Here is a 13,635-nt window from a genome sequence, read left to right as displayed (position 1 = left end):
TGAGAAGGGTTTATTTAATTGGAAATACTTTAAACGAATAACAAAAATGACTGTACACTATAATACAACAGAGAGTCATGTGTACAACAAGCATCACAAGTTCAAACACGATAAATCATGGAGAAGGTGAAGGATGATCGCGACCACACAACACCTCGTGGTCAGGTCCAGGTGCGGGCCACGCTGGATGAGTAAGTCCTCTCTAAGGTGATGCGCCGCCACTACGTCGCCAGAATGGACGAGGACGCGGAGAGGAATGCAGGGTAGTTTGAGAATACTACTGGTATTCACTAGTGGGTAGGAGTACATGGGTATCGTGGAAAGTCGTGAAGGAGTGAGATACTTGTGTTGGTTGGCTTAGAAATTCTCGTTGAAGCTGAAGAATCCGCCACTGCCGTAGGGGTCATGTAGCCACGGGTAGGTGGAGGGACATTCCATGCACGTGTACAGGAACATTTCTTCCTCATCAGGGAAGAGACGGGATACCTTCTTGGGGCAGGGATTGGGCAGGGAGCAGTAGGGCAGACCCTTCACCTCGCACTTACCCTTCCATTCCTGGAAGTTGTTGATGGCTGCAATTTCCGTGGGAGCCTCCATCCAGTTGATGACCTGCTGCATGGTCACGAAATAGAAGTCTCCGCGCTGAGCCACATCAGCCACCCAGGCGACGAACTCCTTCAGGAAGTTTTTGCGAGTCTCGAAGTATCCTGAGGTGAAGTGCAGGCCGAAGGGTGCGCGGTTTGTTCTGAAGTGACGGTCCAAGTTGTTATCCAGGAAGCTACGGAACTGCTTGGGGGAGACGAGGTTAGCACACTGGTCCACATAATGACAACCTGTCAGGACTTCGTCGAACTTCACGTCGTCACGACGATCCAACTCGTTCACCACCATCTCCCACACGGTGTAGTTACGGGATGGGCAGTTCTGGTCAGTACCCAGACACTTGTGTGGCATGCGGTGCATCAGAGTGTACGGCCACAGGGGCAGGCGACCCATGGGGGCAGAAATAGAGGAGTCATACAGGAATCCCCAGTCAACCATCATGCTGAACTGCTGGTTGCCGCCCACTCGCTGCCTTGGCACACGCAGACCAAGAACTTCGTTGGCAGAAATGTTGGCAAACTGCTCGATGATTACACGGCCACCGTCCATTTCGCTCTCGTAGCCTGCAGAGTCCAGCTGGCTCCAGTAAGTGCGGTTCTGGTTGTTGGTGATAGAGCTGACGCCAATCTCGTGACCCAGGCGGTGGAGTTCCTGCACGGCGGAATAGTTAGTGAAGGCATGAGAGATGAAGAAGGTGCCTTTGGGCGTGCAGTCATTACCCTTGTGCTTGGTGGTGTCCTTGAAGATGTCTTGGAAAATGCGGAAATTACGATCATTAATGGCGCCGGTGAAGGTGATGGTGATCATCTGGGGCGTCTGCTCAGGGTTCAGGTCGCCGGGAATGCGCGTGCCGTCCACGGAGCAGAAGCAGCCCTCGGACCAGAGGCACTTGCGAGGATCACAGATGTCAGCACGGTTGGGATCATCCTCGGGCGCTGCGGGGACAACAGTGTTGGTTATATCGTTGTGTCCGGTTTAAGGGATTCTTGAATAAATCAGTGTTAAAATTTTTTTCTATGAGAACAGCAGTATATCAAGAGTTTAATTTACTTTATCATAATTGTCTTTTATTCTATCATTTGCTTAATCTGTTAATTATTTTCATTTGCATACGTAATGTACAAGTTTTGCGAGTTAACCAATGACATATTCATGAATGAAGAAGTGTGACACTTACTGCAGATGTTCTCGTCAGAGCCATCGGCACAGTCATCGGTGTTGTCACAGAAGAGTTCCCTGGGTAGGCACTCGCCGCTGCCGCACTCAATCTGTCCGTTGGGACAGTTGGATTCCTGCCCATCAGCCAGTGGCCACACGGGCATGGGAGGCTGGAACTCTATATAACAAAAGAAAGGTGACTTTAATAACCTGTGTTGGGCGAATATGTTGTCGATCCAGAAAAAGCAGAACAAGGAAAAAAAAAAAAAGCTGCAAATAATATAACCAAAAGAATTCTGGTGTTATTATGAAACCAAAATAAAGTTATCAAGAAAGGTAAGGAAGTTGAGGTGAGGCAGTGAAGGAACTCAGTGTTTACTTACTGTCAATCTGGGCGCAGTTCAAGACATTGTGCTTGCGCTCACAAATCTGTTGTTCAACGTCGAAGAACAGCTCACTCTGACACTTGGCTTCGGAGATGGACTTCTTGCCTGCAGGAGCGGGTAGGCAGCGGTAGTAGGTGCCGCAGTTGGCCTTGTACTGTGGGAAGGAAAGCACAACGTGTCAGTGGTGCACATCCCTAACACGGCACTGCCTAGGGCGGCGGACCTCCGTGTGTGATATACCGTCACTGAAGCTACAGTGGATGTATGGTGGTAGTGATGACGAGAGGCTCTCCAGCACAGTAAAGACGCGGACACCTGACAGATGCTCCCTCAAGAAGATTTGATGTTTTTCATATCAAGTAAATTACAAACGAAAGGTGAAAGGAGACCAAGGATTAAGAAAAAAATGTATGCAACGCAAGTTTTAAGTTCGCTTAAGTTGATTGAAATTGAACATTATCGTTCTCGGTTTCATTTGTAAAAAAAGAGAGAGAGAGAGAGAAAAAAAAAAAAGAGGGAATGATGTACGTAGGTGGTTAGCTGTACGAGTTTATCCTCGTGTGAGCGAACTGAAGCATTCCTGGTACAGCTATGTACAGCTATGCCCCAAGGCCACCACCGGGGTCCGCACTGTGAAGGACGACGCTTTTTTTTTACTACGTACTATGATGAACCGCGAGGCGATGACAGTTGCAGTTATCTTGGATTGTTATTATTATTATTATTATTATTATTATTATTATTATTATTATTATTATTATTATTATTATTATTACTACTACTACTACTACTACTACTACTACTACTACTACTACTACTACTACTACTACTATAATTGTTGTTATTTTTGTTGTAGTTATAATTATCTGTTCTGGTTATGTCACGACATAACATAGTAGTAGTAGTAGCAGTAGTAGTAGTAGTAGTAGTAGTAGTAGTAGTAGTAGTAGTAGTAATAGTAGTAGGCTTGGTAGGGGTAAGACGTGTGGGTGTGTGGCTCCGTGATTAAGGTGTATTTTTAAGGTTAAAATTTTGTGAAATTTTGTGACAAAAGACACAGAGATGAGTGAAGTGGAGAGGGTGGGCCCAGTGTAATATCAGTGTCAATACTCGTATAAATCACGTGAAAAATATTGATTTATCATATTCTGAAATCAGTGGATGTTGTGAGCGTCACGGAGCGACCGTTGAAAGGGTCGAACTAGGTCGGAAGGGTTATCAGGTGATAAATCGCGTAGGGCAAACTCCGAGCAGCCCGCGCGGCTGCCCATCCACTCTCCGTCGGGGATACAGGTGCCACCTACTCCATATATTTCTATATAAATCTTACTATATATTATAGACTGATATCTCTGTTATAACACTAGGTATAAATCTTTCTGTTTAATTTTATTGGAGCCATGCACACCACGTGAGTACCCAAAATTACAGATCTTCATTAAATTTTCAGTAGTAATATACTATCACTCTAACTGTTGTAACGGTACTCCTAAGACGGCTGTTGCCACTACTACTGCCGCTAAACACTGTAGGGAATACTGAGTAAAGTGCCTGTAATACATATCTAAGTCCCATATTTACCATAAATGTTTCTCTCTCTCTCTCTCTCTCTCTCTCTCTCTCTCTCTCTCTCTCTCTCTCTCTCTCTCTCTCTCTCTCTCTCTCCTTCCCTCATCTCTCTATCTCTTTCTCTCTCTCTCTCTCTCTCTGCAATCACGTTCCCCTCCCCTATTCCGCCTCCCTCTACCCTCCCTCCCTCCCTCCTTCCCTTCTCTCTCTCTCTCTCTCTCTCTCTCTCTCTCTCTCTCTCTCTCTCTCTCTCTCTCTCTCTCTCTCTCTCTGTTGTCGCCTCCCCCTCCCCTACTCCCCCTCCCCTACTCCTCCTCCCTCCTACCTCTCCCTCTACCATCCCTCCCTCCTTCCTTCCCTTCTCTCTCCCTATCTCTCTCGCCCCCCTCCCTCACACTTCTCTCTCTCTCTCTCTCTCTCTCTCTCTCTCTCTCTCTCTCTCTCTCTCTCTCTCTCTGTTGTCACTTTGTCAGTTTCCCTTCCCCTATTTCCCCTCCCTCCTACCCCTCCCTCTCCCCCGGCTTCCCTTCTCTCTCCCTCCTCCCTCCTACCTCTTCCCCTACCCTTCCCCCTTCCCTCCTTCACTTCTCTCTCTCTCTCTCTCTCTCTCTCTCTCTCTCTCTCTCTCTCTCTCTCTCTCTCTCTTTCTTTTCTTTCTCTCTCTCTCTCTCTCTCTCTGTTGTCACTTTCCCTTCCCCTATTCCCCTTCCCTCCTACCCCTCCCTTTACCCTCCCTCTCCCCCTACTTCCCTTCTCTCTCCCTCCTCCCTCCTACCTCTTCCCCTCCCCTCCCTCCTTCACTTCTCTCTCTCTCTCTCTCTCTCTCTCTCTCTCTCTCTCTCTCTCTCTCTCTCTCTCTCTCTCTCTCTCTCTCTCTCTCTAATAATGTCATGTTATTAATACAATGTCTAACCCACCTGCACAAAGAAGATGTTGTCAGTGTACATAAGAGGAACACAGATGTGTTAATTTTCAATGTGTGACAATAATGTCATGTTATTAATACAATGTCTAACCCACCTGCACAAAGAAGATGTTGTCAGTGTACAAAAGAGGAACACAGATGTGTAAATTGTCAATGTGTGAGACAAAACAAAAAGTGTATAAATTGTAGAAAGGGAGATGGATGCCAAAACCCCCTGGGACGTGACCACCAGGGCAGTGAGAGGAGGAGGAGGAGCCAGGGGACAGCCAGGAATCCCAGCAGGATGAGGAACAAGAGCGAACGATGGAGACAGAGATGGGAGGGAGGCTGCCCTGCCATCAACACTGTCACAACACGCCCCACCGCTACCGCAACACAATGTGTACGCCGCGAGCCATACAAACGGGAGGAGAAACTTAGTCTGGAAAGGACTAACAGAAGAAGAAACAACCATGTGGGTGAACAACACTTACACAGAATTAGTTGGGTGGTCGACATGTCATCTGTTCGATCCACCAAAGTGTGCAGCCACCAACAAAATTGTACAAGAGATGGTCATCCTCCTCATCAATTACTTACAAGAGTCACCCCTCGCACCGTATGTGATGAAATTATTCTTCACACTGCCAAAACTCTTCTTTCAAAAGACACATAGAAATGCGAAGGAGGCGGAAAACGTGAAAGCCGTCGCAAGAAGAGTGGGTCTATGGCAGAACAACCAACTGGATGAGCTCCTGGAGGAAGCCCGAGCCATCCAGAAGAGGCTGCCAAGGCCATCAAGAAACCAACAAGGGCAGGAAGACAAAGCCCGTAATTTCGCTGGCAATATGCGGCAAGGACAGGTGTCCAGGGCTCTGCGGGCACTTAATGAACAGCAGTCAGGTGGAGTGTTGCCCCTCACCAGGGAAACCATCCACCTGCTGAAGGAAAAACATCCTCCCCCAGTGACGAGGAGGGCCTCAGGATGCAGGGGCCTTTCCACAAGCCCAATGATGTCATCTACGAGGTGATTACTGGAGAGATGATCTGGAAGAAGTCTCTCCAGACACTCGGCAGTGCTGGTCCCTCAGGACTAGACGCTAGAGGGTGGCGTCGCCTGTTGAGCGGCGCACTCTGTGGCAGCGCCGCTAACGACCTATGCGGCGCCCTGGCAGCACTGGCGAGGAAGCTTGCCACCACAAATTGTCACCACGTCGAGGCTCTCACAGCATGCCGATTAATTCCGCTGGACAAAAAGCCGGGATGCAGACCAATTGGCATCGGCGAGGTGATAAGACGCATCGTGGGTAAATGCGTCATGACGGTGGTGAAGGACGACGTAAGGAGGGCAGCGGGGAACCTGCAAGTATGTGCAGGACAGCAGGCAGGAGGGGAAGCCGCCATCCACGCTATGAGGGAAATGTTCAGTGAAGACAATTGTGAAGCGGTGTTATTAGTGGACGCCAAAAACGCTTTCAACACTATTAACAGAAAAACAATGCTTCACAACATTCGAGTAAAATGTCCCTCTCTGGCACAATATGTAGAAAACACATATAGTGACCCCTCGGATTTGTACATATGTAGTAATAGTGGTAATAGTGTTAAGGTGTTAAAGTCCATGGAAGGGACAACACAAGGTGACCCAGTGGCCATGGCGATGTACGCCCTCGGACTTTCAGTGCTGCAACAAGTTATCTCATATGAGAAAACGAGTGTGAAGCAAGTGGCGTACGCGGATGACCTGTCAGGGGCCGGCAAAATAACAGACTTGAAAAAATGGTGGGGCTTAGTGAACGACAATGGTCCCATCATAGGGTACACACCCAATGCCGCTAAGTCCGTCCTTATTGTAAAGCCTGAACACTATGACAGTGCAGTGGATAGCTTCAGTGGCAGTGGAGTTATAATAACAAAGGATGGACAACGGCATCTGGGTGCTGTCATCGGAACAGAGGAGTTCAAGAAGGAGTACATAGGAGAAAAGGTGAAGGAGTGGATACATGAGGTGGAAGTCCTGTCTGACATGGCCAGGACTGAGCCTCATGCAGCCTACTCTGCCTACACCCACGGCTTGCAGCATCGATGGAGATTCGCCATGCGCACCATCCCAGGCATCAGCCCTCTCCTTGCACCACTGGAGGTCTCGATAAGGAACACCTTCCTCCCAGCGTTACTGAGATACCACACCATCGGAGATGGGGAAAGGGCGCTGCTCGAACTTCCACCAAGACTGGGCGGGATGGGAATCACCTCCCCTGAGAAGTTGGCGACTGTGGAGAACCTCAACTCCCTCAAGCTCACCAGGTCCCTCACAGAGAAGATCATTGCTCAGGACGCACATGGTGAAATAGCCCAAAGTGCAGTCACTGAGCAAGGACGAATTATATCTAGAGATAGGCAACAACATCAACGAAACTGTCTCGAAGACCTGATAAACATCCTGCCTGCAACCACAGCGAGAAAAATCCTCACTGCACAGGAAACGGGAGCCTCTAACTGGCTAACGTCACTGCCCATCAGAGCGAAGGGCTTCAGCCTCAACAAACAAGAATTTGTCGACGCCATTGCTCTGAGGTACGGCTGGCCGATGGAAGGACTCCCCAGTACTTGTGTGTGTGGCTCCCCCAATGACGTCAACCACACCATGACGTGCAAAAAGGGGGGATTCGTATGTATCAGGCACGATGAGGTGAGAGATCTGACCGCCAGCATGCTCAGGGAGGTGTGCCACGATGTCTCCACTGAACCGACCCTCCTGCCGCTAGACGGCGAGCACCTGCGCTACAGAACAGCCAACACCACCAACGAGGCTCGAGTCGACGTCAGTGCACGAGGGTTCTGGACAAGGGGACAGAAAGCATTCATGGACATACGGATCTTTGACCCGATGGCCGCCTGTCACCACGAACTCTCCCTGGAGGCCGCCCACCGCAAGAATGAGCAGGAGAAGATCCGAGCGTATGGGGAGAGAATCCAACACGTTGACCAGGGCAGCTTCACACCTCTGGTCTTCACCACATCTGGCGGGATGGGCTCCAAGGCTCAGTGCTTCTACTCAAGACTAGCCGACCTAATGGCAGAAAAGAAGCACCAGCCAAGGAGCCATGTCGTCGCATGGATGAGGTGCCGCCTCTCATTCTCCCTCCTCAGATCTGCTCTCCTGTGTCTCAGGGGGACAAGGCATTCCACTCCCATACCTGCAGACTTAGGAGGCCTCGACTGTGAGGCTACAGTGGTGGAGAGTGGCATAAGAGTAGATAGAGTAGAGGTAGAATGAATTTATAGTTAACAACTAATGTTTATATTATAGAGTATTAGATATGGTTGGATGCCACAGTCATTAGCGGGAGCTGGGGCTAATGACCTCCAAGTAATGGAGCCCCTAATTGACACATCAATAAACATGGGGTGGAGGTATTATTAATAGTAGTAGTAGTAGTAGTAGTAGTAGAGTGGTAGTAGCAGCAGCAGCAACAAAACAGCAACAGTAGTTTTATAAAATATTTCTTCCGGGTATAAAGATAAGGGTGAGAAGCATGAATATGCTCGTTTACTGGTGTAGGTATTGTAAGTGTTACAGGTAAGGATAAAATAGGGAAAGAGGACACACGCAGAGTTTTGCAGTGGGTGGCATTACTTTAGAAGAGGGAGGAGTTGCATGGACCGAGTGAAAGTGAAAGGTATTTGAATGTTTTCACCACTCATGGATTTAGAGAAGACGTGTGGACGGAATAGACAGGGAAGCTTTGTGGAATGTTTGCTGATAGCGCCAGATTGTTAAAAGAAGCGAAAGTATTGATGTGAGAAATGGAATATGTCGAGTAAGGGATAGGTGGTGGATTGTTGAGAGGAGCGAAAGTATTGATGTGGGAAGAGTAACGTGTGGTCAAGTGGGAACTATTGTGAGTCAATGGCGTCCTGTTCGGGAGTGTGGCCGGGAAGTGTCGTGGCCCGTAGAGCTCCCAAGATTTTATATGCTTCAAGATTTACATGACTTTTAAGATGAGACATGAATCTATATGCTTTAAAATTCATGTACGCACTTTGCTTTCCTAACCATACCTAAAACTTATAAAAACACCGTAAAGCCCCAATTTTTACGTACCAGCTTCTCCTCTGCGTCAATTCCGAAGTCCTTTCTGAAAAATTCATCGTCCTTTCGGCCCCGGCAGTAGTATTCCGGATCCATCTCCAAGTCTGTCTGCCCGGCCGCCCAGCCCACGGCCACTGCAAGGGAGGAGGGAAAATGCTGCGTCAGAACATAAGAACATAAGAAAATAAGGGAAACTGCAAGAAGCTATCAGGCCTTGACGTGGCAATCCTTGTCTTAAAAAAAAAAAAAAAAAAAAAAAGCTGTGTGTGGGAATGTGTGACGGTGTGTGTATGAGAGGTGTAGGTATATGATGCATTTTGTGCTTATACATACATACATACATACATACATACATACATACACGTTCACGGTTCAATTTCATGTACCATACATTTGAATATGTTTCTTCATTCTCATCCCCTCTCTCTCTCTCTCTCTCTCTCTCTCTCTCTCTCTCTCTCTCTCTCTCTCTCTCTCTCTCTCTCTCTCTGAAACCACCCAAAAACCAGCGAAGCGACTCATACAAAAAGGTAAAAAAAAAAAAAAAAGTGAAGCCTAAAAAAAAAAGAAAAATAAATAAAAAATCTGACCCGTGAACCGCTATTGAAATCACCAGCTCGCTCGTAGAATGTAGGTAACTTCTTTTTTCCTCCGTGTATCTTTTTATTGCCTCCCTGACTGGCTGCAACCTTCACCTGCCTAATAGGGGAGGGGGGCGGGAGAAAGTGTTAGGGCGAGCGTGCACACTTTCTCACCGGCGAGAGTGAAAGTACGTACAGAACGTGTTGGGTGGCACCGAGGCATTCAGGACAGGACAGGAGAGAGAGAGAGAGAGAGAGAGAGAGAGAGAGAGAGAGAGAGAGAGAGAGAGAGAGAGAGAGAGAGAGAGAGAGAGATAATTTTTTGCTGGTCTGTCTGATGTAGAAATGGGAAAGCGGATTTATCTATGGAATGGAAACTAATATTCTTTTTGTAACGTACGTGGTCTCTCTCTCTCTCTCTCTCTCTCTCTCTCTCTCTCTCTCTCTCTCTCTCTCTCTCTCTCTCTCTCTCTCTCTCCGTCTCTGTCTCTGCCTTTGTCTATCACACACACACACACACACACACACACACACACTTCCTTATGGTTAATGTATACGCAAGAAGTAGTATGTAAGTTAATATGTATATTAACGTGGATTTTCAGCTATAAGGCAGCAAGATGAATCAACCGAATATTATTATTATTATTACTGTCGCGGTGTTGTGTCGCCATGCACATTCTCCCTCGCGTCACCGGCACCAGTCACTTTCACTGCCACCTCCACCACCGCCACCACCGTCGTTGCATCATGCAGTCCCTCTGTATGGTTGCGTCACTGGAGGCACTCAGATTTTAAGGTTTCCGCGAGAGGTGTTGTTTCTCGAGTAGGGCCTTGGCGGACACTCTCTCCCTCCGTGGCGCTGGTGGCGCTGCCTGACACTCTCGGTGACTCCTTCAGAGCTGAGGTTAGGGCGAGAAGGTGGCCATCACCGAGGGCTTCAGGGAGCAGCCCACCACATGAGGGAAGGGGCCTTCGCCCGCCCGTACACGCACTAACACATCAGACAATCCGGGCGATGGTGGGGATGAAGGGCCATCAGGCAACAGAGAAATAACATGAGAGCACTCACGGAGGACGAGAAGGGATGTAGCGACTCGACGTTTCATGGCGCACTCCTGAGGTCCCTTACCAACAGGCTCCTTTACTTATATACGAAGAGGCGGCGCATGCGCGGTGACGCTGGAAGTCCGCGTCGCAACCCCAGCTCGGTCACTTTCACCTCTGGCAGGGGTCGAGGCCGAGATACCTGTTGTGACTCTAAACTTCAGGAATGACCTCTTCTTCACCTTCGCCCTCACCTCCCCCGCGGTCTGGAACTGGGTCATCTGTCAGGACAGTGTTGTACAACTTAGTTGTAAAAAGAAAAAAAAAAGAAAAAAAAATCATCGTAATCTTCTGTTGGAATTGTGAGGGCGGACGGGCGGGCGGGTGGCGCTGAGGGTTGGGGCGGGGCTTATGAAGGTCCGCCGCGCCTCGCCCCGCCCACGTCCAGGCAGGTTTACAGTAGGTTCTGGCACCAGGACAAGGAGCCCACGCCACTTGTCAGACCGCCCTTCCTGTCCCCTGCTTGCACCAGGAACGCGCTGAGCAGGGGTGCAACACACACACACACACACACACACACACACACACACACACACACATACATATGGGACGCTCTTCTTGTATCCTATCAGGCAGGCAGACACACCTGGAGACATGCAGGGAAGCAGATAGACGGGTAGAGAGATAGGATGCGGAGAAGGAACAGAGAGAGAGAGAGAGAGAGAGAGAGAGAGAGAGAGAGAGAGAGAGAGAGAGAGAGAGAGAGAGAGAGAGAGAATGAGGAGAGTACCGTTGGAGACGGGAGGTGAAGATCCGTGGGTCATGAGGAAAGACAGACTACCGAGGAACACACACACACACACACACACACACACACACACACACACACACAAGCTTGGGGTTTATGCGGGGGTATCCATTGAACTTCCAGGAACTTGTGGTATATACAGAACCCCCTCCTTGTCTTGTGTAACACACACACACACACACACACACACACACAGAGAGAGAGAGAGAGAGAGAGAGAGAGAGAGAGAGAGAGAGAGAGAGAGAGAGAGAGAGAGAGAGAGAGAGAGAATAAGAGTGAGGGAGGCAGAAGAAGAGGTGGCATCTGTTCATAAGGCTGTGATGTTGCGTGGCTGTCTTGCGGTTCTTGGGGTGTTGCTGATGTATGCCAATCGAGTGTTGTTGAGAGTGCTTAAGTGGTTTGGCGTGGGGGTGTAGAAGTAGGTTTTGGTGTAGGTGTTGTAGTATGTACCGTGTGTGTGTGTGTGTGTGTGTGTGTGTGCGTGTGTGTCTGTGGGAGGGAGGCGGTGTTGCGTGCGGAGGAGGGAGGTGTGCTGGCTGCCTCGTGATGGCTGTCTCCACGAAGGGCGGTGGAGTGTACCGGTGAAAGGGTTGCCTTGGTTTCCCCAGGCGAGCTAGGGCGGTGTGCTGCTGGCTAATGTGCTGTTGGTAAGGATGTGTTGCTTGTTAGTATAGGAGGATTCGCTATTAGAAGAGATGTGTTATTAGTAAAACGAGTGTGTTGCTAGTAAAGATATGCTGTTAGTCACTATAGGAGAATGTGCTGCTAGGGAAGGGAGATGTGATACTAATTAAAGAATACTAACAAAAATATGCTGATGGCTACTAAAGATACTATGCTGTATGGTAAAGGGAATATGCTGCTAGTAAAAAAAAAAAAAAAAGCCATGCTGCTTGTAAGAAATGTGTCCCACTTAATGTGTTCTATTTTGCATGGCTGTGTCCGGACTTCTTTTCTTCTTGGCGCCGTGCTTGTTTTTCTCTTCAAACTGGCTTTAGTGTGGTGACTTTTATTTTTTTTTTCAGTAGGTGACTAAAACATGAGTAATAGCACGCTGGGGACCAACACTGGTGGCTTGGTTGGGTATTGGTTAAAGGGTAACTCTTATTATGTATGTGACGGTGGAGGGGGGCTGGAGAGACCTTTGATACATGACATCTATCTATCTATCTATATACCAGGTCGGCAATCCCACATGGGGTGGCTCAGACAAAGCACCACACATTCATACACACACACACATCATGCACACTCTTAGCTAACCCCGTCGGTCACTGGTGGGGAAGAGATCTGACATGATGAAAGAAAGGAAAAAGAAAGGAAAGAAGGAAAATAACAAAATTTCATTAGAACACCTCTAAAAAAGAATAATATTTTCAGAAAGTCAATATGGCAGTTCATTCACCAACGTGAAAATTGAAGTAAATGTGGAGACGTTAAAGGAAAATGCAAGGAACCTCAGGGAATGAAAGTGACTCTTGAGAATTTTGCCAAGCTCTCGTGAAGCAAAGGAGAAGAGGAGGAGCAGCAACAGAACACTGGCGGTGTGTGGCAGGACTTTAGGGAGAGAGAACCTTGATGTGAAATGTACTTGTAGACGGAGGAGGAGAAGACGAAAGAAGATGAAGAAGTAGTAGTAGGAAAAAAAATATAGATAGAAATAATAATAACAATAATAATAGTAATAAGAAAAAGAAATAATAATAATAATAATAATAATAATAATAATAAGTAATAATAATAATAATAATAATAATAATAATAATAATAATAATAATAATAATGATAATAATTAAAATAATAATAATAATAATAATAAGAAGAAGAAGAACAAGAACAAGAACAAGAACAAGAAGGAGGAGGAGAAAAGAAGTCGAGGCAATGAAACATGGAAGCTTTTTTCTTAAGAAGTAAAAAAAAGAAAAAAGAAGAAAAACGTAAAGAGAAGAAAAAAGAAGAAAAAGAAAACGAAGAAGACGAAGAAAGAAAAAAAAGAACGAAAGGAACAAGCCAAGGAAACAAAAAATCTCCCAAATTATAAACGACGACGAAGAAGAAGAAGACGAGGCAGGGAAAGGGAGAAGCCGAGGGGAAAACCACCATTTGCCCTCAGGCGGCGATACACTGAGGAGGAGAGCCACAGAGAGCCGCAGCGTGTTTGCGTTTCTAAGGAGGAAGCGCCGGCAGTGGTGGAGATGGTGGAGACTGAAGGAAGACTAAGAAGAGTGGCAAGCTGACAATCGAATCCTGCACGCAAGCGATGTGTATAGAATGAATGCAGTGACTGGCGAATTATTACCTGACACTTAAGCTGAGGGTTCTTTCGTATACAAGCTTTGGTTCGCAGTTTGGGTATTCTGATGTGCCTCTTCGAATTAATGTATGTTGCGATTTATGTTGTATCTCACTTGACACGTGTGGTTAACCTTGTGCTTTGGTTCTTCCAGTGTGCCTATTCAATCTGTTTTGGTCCACCGGTACCG

The 13,635-nt window shown here is 47.5% G+C and overlaps 1 protein-coding gene across 2 annotated transcripts; it reads right to left on the bottom strand.

Annotated features, from left to right (window-relative positions):
* LOC135115763 (chitin deacetylase 1-like) lies at window positions 1-10,527 on the bottom strand. 2 transcript variants are annotated; one of them, XM_064032763.1, is made up of 5 exons: window positions 10,370-10,527; window positions 8,729-8,850; window positions 2,145-2,301; window positions 1,781-1,939; window positions 1-1,538 (listed from the first exon to the last, which is right to left on the bottom strand). In XM_064032763.1, the coding sequence occupies exons 1-5, from the start codon at window positions 10,404-10,406 to the stop codon at window positions 358-360; spliced, it is 1,656 nt and encodes a 551-aa protein (XP_063888833.1). In that variant the 5' UTR covers window positions 10,407-10,527; the 3' UTR covers window positions 1-357. The 2 variants fall into 2 exon arrangements, with proteins under 2 accessions (XP_063888833.1, XP_063888844.1); XM_064032774.1 differs by lacking the exon at window positions 10,370-10,527 and adding an exon at window positions 9,950-9,986.
* Between the last annotated feature and the right edge of the window lie 3,108 nt (window positions 10,528-13,635).

The sequence above is a fragment of the Scylla paramamosain genome, chromosome 3, assembly GCF_035594125.1.
Source record: "Scylla paramamosain isolate STU-SP2022 chromosome 3, ASM3559412v1, whole genome shotgun sequence".
NCBI lineage: Eukaryota > Metazoa > Arthropoda > Malacostraca > Decapoda > Portunidae > Scylla > Scylla paramamosain.
This window is presented reverse-complemented; position numbering and strand designations above follow the sequence as displayed.